Here is an 8211-nt window from a genome sequence, read left to right on the forward strand (position 1 = left end):
ACATGAGGGGACAAATTCAGTTCCTGTACTGTAGTTTCATGAATTTAAGGACTGAGTGTCCTGCGCCAACGACAGGTGATAAATACCACTGGTGGATTTGATCTTGATTTGCAGGAGATACTGTTCCTGATGTCAGTAATAAGCGTTAAGATCCCTGTTTTCTCCACAGATAGACATTATTTTTGACTAAATCCACACACACTGAAACATACTGACTTGCAAGGAAAAAAGCCAACCACAACCAGATGAAAGCAGGCAAAACTAGATGCACGCAAAACCAGTAACTAAAAAGGGAAGAGAAACTAACATCCAGCTGAAGTCTCCAATGATTTCATGAGACAAAAGTTCAGTCTAGGCTTGAAGAACATACCCATTTTCCTTCCTAACACGCCTCTCTTAGATCATAACTCAAATATTCCCACAGTGACGGTATTGCTTTAACTCACTAAATTTCATATAGCAAGAAATAACAATCGTTGAATTATTTGTAAAGCAACACGCTTCCCCCTTCAGTAAAAGATAAAATAATTGTCTCGAGTATAAGCATTTAATATGCACTTGAGCTACTAGAGCCTTCACACCAGCAAAAGTAGAACTAAACATAATCCTTAATCTGGACCTTGAGAAACTGTGCTAGCATTTTAGAAATATAGAGCCATTTTAACTCATTTATGGTTGAAAAATGCAAACAAAAGATGACTATTTGGAAGAGACAAAATAGCTGCGCTTGTACAGCTGAAGGCAAAGAGTAAGTAATTGCAGACAGACCGGACTCATTAGTGTGGCGTTCTTAATGTCTAAGTCTCACGTAACTGCAGATGACTAAAGGCATCTCTGAGTAAACTTTAATACTGGTTTTGTGGCTAAAAGTGTCACGCTAAAGGCTTCAATGCCTCAGGATTTTCAACATATTCTGCAGGAAGCTTTGGTAAAGCAGGAGCTGATTTAAAGAACCTGCAAGGGCTTTGTATTAAAGTTGTCAATTCTCTTGTAGAAAAATCCAGAGAAAAAGGCTGCGTTAAATCCTTACTTACTGTGAGGGCACTAGAGGCTGGTGTCTTAACAGAAGTGGTTACAACATAAAGCAAGCCAAGGCACTGCAGAGATTCTTGCAGATTAAATTCAGCTCTGGAAGTCAGGATGTTTGTCTAAAGCATTGGCAGTGAAGGATGGTTGTTCTTGGCACTAATCACAAATCACTGTTTAAGTTCCTCTGCTATACAGTTACCAATAAAGAATGCATTGGATTTCTTTGGAACTGACAGAGCACAGAAACATTAATTAAAAAAACCCAACATGTAGACCAGTCAGTAACTAGATGAGAATATAAATATTAACCCTTTCCTGGATATGGCTACTACTGGTCTATGTAGTTCTTGGATCGCAGGAACTTGACTGGCTACTACATTCAGTGCAACTTCCTCGGTGCATCTGAACAAATGACATCCCTTCCTGCAACATTATCTTGCCGTCTGTAAAACAGGAGTGACTCATTTGTAGTGCTTCATGAACCATAAAGAAGAAACGGTCTCTAAGAGCAGAGTATCCTTATTAATACTTGAAACCCACTATGGTGATCTTGGAATAGTTATGATGGAGACAGCAGTTCTAACTAGTATCATGCAGTAAAGCATATTGTCTGAGCATTGTCTCTCTGTCTGAAACACTGTCATTTGGGAAATCCTTTCAGCATGTGCTTAATCCCATTTAGGTCAAGTTCAGGTAACTACATCGCAGACAGAATTTGAAGGACTTCCTCTGTTGTTTTTAAATACAGTAAGCGCTACAGCAGTAGGTGAACTGGGGCAAAAATACCTTTTCTGTTTCAGAAGCAAGGCTGATAAAACTAATATCTGGCAGTACATCCTTAATAAAATGCAATGTATTTATTGTCAAACTGGAAAACGTACAAGACAGTACAAGCACATATTTAGAATATACCACTGCCCCAGAATCTGACCGCTCTTTCTAAGACTTAATCAGGTCAACAGCTGAGTGACTTATGTTCAAGTACATATTTTAATCAATAACTTAGACTACACAATGCAATCTGAATGCAAAGATCACCAACTGTAATGCTGGAAGAAGATTCTAGATTAACTTTTTTACTTGGTCAACTGCATCTTACAAAATACAAATGGTGAAAAAGATGACTGATCTCAAACCATATTCAGAGAAGATGGAGCATAGTACAGGCAACTTCTCTAAAACAGAAGGATTATACTAAACAGCCTAGAAAGTACTGAACATTTACCTGGGTGGGATTGCAGATTCCAACTAGTAGTAATAACATTTTAAGAGCAAGAACTGTATTAAGAAAATAGCCAGCAACATTTTCTCACTCTCTTAATGCAGAATCTTTTTCATAGACTTCAAAATGCTTTTGAAACTGCTAAATTACCATCTCATTCAGTACCATGAATGAATTTTCATCTTCAAAAGTTCTGAACTTCTGAACTTAATGTTCTATATATTTTTAATAAAGAGATTTTGACTTCATAGCAATACCAGTTATGGGTAAACATGCCAAAAGAAACCCTCCTCACCTAAAATAAGCTCTTGCAGTGGACATTTTAGGATGCCAAGAAATCTGCAGGCCCTACTATCCAGTTTTAAAATAAAAAATACACTTTAAGAAAATAACCAGTAGAGAAATAAAATGTTTGTTATATAAGCTGTATGTTATCCAGAATAGGCATGGATTACTAGTATCTCCTCTGCCACATTAGACTGACTTGCACAGATAGAAAACTTAACTGTATATATTCTTAAAAGTTGTTTCAGGAAGAGAGTCCAGCTCTAATAAATGCTCAGAACAAAAGAGAAAGGGAAAAGCAAAGGAATTTGCACGTAAGATAAGGTCAAAAGGGACCCAAGCGTATCAAACGTTGTGGTTTAGTTTTCAAGTCTGTAGGCACTACTGCAGGAAGAATTATCTTCCCTAGAGTCTCTAAGGTAGTGCCTAGAATGTTTTCAACACAAATTAAAATCGTGCTGCACAGCAAACAAGAAGAGAGCAAACTTGCCAAATGCTTTTCTCCGTAGTAGTTGAAAGTATCTATTTTATAGGATTTTACTAGATATTTTAAAGTATTTCAGCCAGAACATGCCTAAGGCCTCTATAGTCCCCATTTAAATACTCAGACAACCAACCTTAAAATAGGAGCTTCTTCAATCTTGTTCCTGTCCTGGAGCATACACAGAAGAAATCTAGTCTATAGTGAGAGACATGATATACACACCTGGTGAAGGATCCACCTGATAATCACACAGAACACCAAAAAGATCCCACTTTGACACAGATGCAGTCATGCCAGAACAGACCCAGCTGGCAGCAACAAAAAACTAGTGACAGTGCAACTGCTCCGGGTCAGGATTTCTGGCACAGATTCCATACGGAGAATTGAAGTAGCCTAACTGTACACACACACAGAGTTATATTTGACATGGAATAATGTCGAATGAATGGAAATAGTAACAAATATAAAAACAAAACTAGCCTTCCCCCAAAAAACCTACCACCACCAAGCATCCAGCACCCTTGAATAACGGGTGTTTGACTTTAGTGTATATTTATGTGTGTTAACACGTGCTTAAAGGATATTGAATGCTCACTGACATATATCACAGAGTAGGCATTCCTAGTTTATACTGCAGAGCTTTAAAGAGAACACTTTCCTCTGTCACCTGGGAATTTGGCCTCTTCCCTGCCTTGCAGATAGATACAACTTCTGTCTTGCTTTGCTTAAGGAGCAAAATGATCCTTAGCATGACCACTAGTGCAACACAAGCCACAGATACCTACAAGGGGGGGGAAGGGGGAAAGAATTCCTTCAAGGGCTTATTGTTGGTGAAGACAAAACCAAATTATTTATTTTGTGGCTAGATAACCACTACACATAATAGTGTGGTAGCAGGACTGCTAACTCCTTTGTGCCTTTCTTGGGGTTAAACCTTTAACAGGAAGGGAAGACATTAAACTGACAGTTCAACCCTAGAAACTCCAGCACAGAATTACAAAATTGGGCTGAGCAGAAGGTTCTTCCACTGCCACAAAGTGTGCTAATTCGAGAGAAAACAGAAGCCTCTACTACTTTCTTATCTATAAAACATGTTTTTAAAGTGACAAAATGGCACTTATTTGTAGCTCAATAAATGATAGATAATAATCTTTAAGCAAAATGAATCTTGATGTGAGATATGAACTGTCATGGGTATATCATTTCAACATGGTGATGAAGGAGTAGGGAGGGATGTTGCTTCTTGGGCTGAAGAACACCCGTACGACTACCCAGCACAGCACGCACTTCAGCAACATTCTCTTGAGGATCTCTGCATTGCTCTCCACTGAACGATGCCCTGTGCCCAAGGGCACATTGTCTACCTCCAAACTCATCTATCCGACTCCACTGCAGGTACTATGGCCAGGTGACCCAGCAATTTCTAAGACTTGTAACTCACATGACTGAACAGTTTCTGCATTTGGTATCATCAACTTTGTGCCACAAAAACGTGTTGCTCCATTAACACGAACCACCACAACGTGTTTAATATGTACTACTGTGAATACGGAAAAGCAGGTCTCACGAATCATGACGGCGATGGGCAGACAACCCTCTGCTAATCATGATGCAGTCACATAAGGACAAAAGTTTTTACCAGTTCGGACTAAGGAAAAGCAAAAACGTGCTCACAAGCTAAACATACTTACACTTAGGAGGTTTTCAGATTACGTATTCATCCCTTCATTAGGAATTAAGTAATGACGATGCAGAAAACCAAAGGGAAAGGGACAGATCAAACACGAGTTTCAATTTTTGTTTTAAAACTTTCCTCACTTTGATACTTCTGATACAGAGAAGTGTAGAAAAATGATCAAATGTTCAAATCATTTTCTGCACAGCTGAGGAAACAACACTGGACTATTTGTACACAAACAGCTTTGAGGCATTTTGCTTTTAATTTGCATACAATTCCTTAAAGTGAATTCCACATGAAGAAGGGTGAGATACAACAGAGCTTGTTTGCCATTTCACAAGTTAACAGAACAAAGTAAACATCTGTCCTTCTTATTACTTAGCTTCCATCCTGTGCTCCAATTTGTAACTTCCTACTGCAATTCTCCATGCCAAATAAACGCATGGCCTAGTTCCAAACTCCACAGACGTTCACGTGTGGACTTCAGTGATACTGCAAATTATAACAACAAGAAAAAAATTGAAATAGAAAGACTTTACATGAGCTGATTATTCTCTTCGTGTTTCTCAAACAAAGACCCAAAATTCAGAGTAAAAAAATACTTCAGTTGTTCCGCTCAGCTACTCATCTGACTGTGGTTCCTCTATGGAGCACACAGCTGAGGAGAAAAAAGAACGGTGGCTTTCTGTCAAAGAAGAGGGGGCATTAAATCAGAAATGGAGAGGTCTCAAAATAACTGTGCTAAAATGGACTTTCCAAACAGCTTATTTGGAGCACAGTCCGAGCATGCTCTTTCCTCCTACATACTGATAAAGTTTTCTAGCTATACAATTTCCATACATAGTTGCATTTGACCAAGCTTTTGGCTTCTTTCAAGCTGACAAATACCAACCCGATCAAAATATATTACAAAAGTATTATACGTATAATAAAATACTGGCATGGTGCTAAGGACAGCATCATCTTTCTTCGTGCTTTAATGACACCAAATAATAGGCTAAACATAGGTTAAAAGGGGAGCAGTAACAAATCTGTATGGCAGATCTTTCTGAGATGGGAGTGTCAGGTAATAAAAAAAGAGCCATAAGCTGCAAAGAAGCTGGGCCTCCCACCAGCAGCAGAAACTCCCTATCACTAGAGCTGTCTTTAGTTCGGTCTTAGAGCAATGAACACCAATTTAGCCTTGTTTAGCCTGAAAATTTACAGGGAGCCTTGTTTTTTTGGTGTAGGAATTCTCAAGATCAAGATTCTGTGACATTGCTCACAGTGAGCAGAGTGAAAAAGATCAAACTAATTGTGCTGAAGTGGAAAATGACAGAACTCAGAACTGCAGGTCTCCAATAGTAAGGGTCTGCATACGCACACAAGCCTACACACCACAGCACATCTGTCAATGCCAGTGATTCCATTTGGGATTTGCCAATTCTTTCCTCTCATGATTGTGGATTCTCCAGCAACTCGATTGAGTCTGAAATATGTCAGTACCAGAGAAGAGACTCTAACAATAAAAATCTTTGTACACTTTAATATTTATTAGTTCTCTAGTAACGTTTTTGCTATATATTTAATACTAGTGTGACAAAATTCCTGGTAATCATATCTCATGCAGGTAACTTAAATGAGGAGTTAGCACTATCTAAACTGGTAAAACCTACCACTAAGGGGTTACTTTTGAGTCTACAAGACAAGTATTTCTGCAACAATGACAACTAGTTGGGTATGCATGTAACATAACAGGCTCAGCTGAATGGACTTGGCAGGTATCTAAATGACAGCACAGCCTTCAGAAGGACTGGAGTGGCAACATCCTTTGACCTAAGTAGACTTGACATTACTGTTTAAGAGGGCTTGAGTGAAGTTGGAAGCATGTTGGAAATTGTCATTAGGAGAGATGGTGTTTCTGTAGTTAGTCAAATAGTTTACCTTTTGCTGGTTAAAGTTGCTGTGATTTCTTTCTCTGACAGGGTAAGATGGGGTACTCACTCTACCCATATTGCTATTGTTCAGGTCACAACAGAGATATTGAGAGCATACTGTACCTTTCTGCAGCTGAAGATGACTGATTGCTGCTATTCCTTCTCTGCAATTCCTTGGGGAGTACATTTTCATCAATACCAACTATGAAAACAAAGTCCCTAGGGTCCAGATTTTTAAAAAATATATTACAGGAAAAGTCTACTCATAAATCACTTTTTGGACTCCTACCATTCCCACAGGTTTCAAAACAAAATAAGTATAAATGAAATCATTAATATAGTAACAAGGGTTGTGACAGTCTTTTGTTGTACTGGGCATTTCCCTTTTTTTCACTGACATACATTCTAACAGAAATCCCACAGTACGAACAAGATAACTTCCATCAAAAAAGCAAAATGCAAATTATTCAGCCCAATGTTAGAGCATGTGTATGTGTGTATAATACTGTAGAAGTAGTCACACATTAGAGGTATATAATTGAAATAGCATTTTCTTTCATGAACCTGCTATTACTGAGGCAGTGACAAGGTTTCCATTTCTTTGTTTTCCGAGCTCTTTAAAGAATGGCTATTGTCACATTTTGTAAACCTAAATATTGTACAAGCAGAAGCTTGTTGGTATCAGGTAAGGAATAATACCACTAGTGCAAACAGGTGCAGAGACAATTCCTCCAGTTTTGGGATGAACCAGCTATATAACACTGAAAGAGGCCAGGCATCTTCAAAGCCACACTCATGCGTGTTTCTCCACTCAGACATACATCCTTCTCTGTCTTGGTCTTCTTTTTACAAGAGTAGTTGGGGGAGAACCACCAGCTTGTGTAATATTTATCATATGAAATACTTCTTGACTGTTTTCCTGTTAATAAGATGAATGTTTTATAACAAGTCAAGGAATGATAAATACCTCAAGCGTCAGGAAAGTGACAGTAATACTGACTTAGTATCTTTAGTAAAAAGTGAAACATTCTCTCCTGAGATATAAGTCAAGGAAGGAACAGGAACAATGAACCTAACACTGTACCATTATTTGATCATCATGCACCTCAGCTACCCAGATGAGAAAGAACAAATGTTTATTGCCCTCTGCTCATCCAAAGCTATGACAGGCAGTTTATTCAGGTAAGTGTTTGGCATACCAGAACGTTGTCAGAGCAGTTCTCACTGTACTGTCCCCCTTTAGCTTATTTCTTCAAAAGAAAAGAAAAGGAAAAAAAAAAAAAAGGGAAGAAGAAAGAAAGATGAAAAAAAAAGGAAGGAAGAATTTCTCAGCAGGTTTAACCCTCATCTTCTCTCAGCTCTGTGGGTAGAAATTTGTACTGCTGTTGGCGTATCTGGGCCAGTTTTTTCCTTGCCTCTTCCAGCTCTCTTTCCTTCTTCAGCATTTCTTCTTGGGCTGCAATGATCTAGAAAACACAAGCATACATTATGACAGCAAGGAGTACTGTCTGTAAAACAAGATTCCTTTCTCTGTGGCACCAGTCACAGGCAGGCCTTGACCATTCTCCAGAGAAACACCAAATTTCCATGACTTCAC

At 38.6% G+C, this 8211-nt stretch overlaps 1 protein-coding gene across 1 annotated transcript in view; it reads right to left on the bottom strand.

Moving 5' to 3' along the window:
* Positions 1–7951: 7951 nt before the first annotated feature.
* Positions 7952–8211, bottom strand: part of TLN2 (talin 2) — a gene marked incomplete at its 5' end in the record, with an annotated part of 77248 nt that continues 76988 nt past the window's right edge. Inside the window, one exon of the mRNA XM_010011135.1 lies at positions 7952–8080. Within this exon, the coding sequence (XP_010009437.1) occupies positions 7952–8080 (129 nt within the window). The remainder of the gene's footprint in view (positions 8081–8211) is intronic.

Source organism: Nestor notabilis, unplaced genomic scaffold (assembly GCF_000696875.1).
Source record: "Nestor notabilis isolate BGI_N333 unplaced genomic scaffold, ASM69687v1 scaffold8073, whole genome shotgun sequence".
NCBI lineage: Eukaryota > Metazoa > Chordata > Aves > Psittaciformes > Psittacidae > Nestor > Nestor notabilis.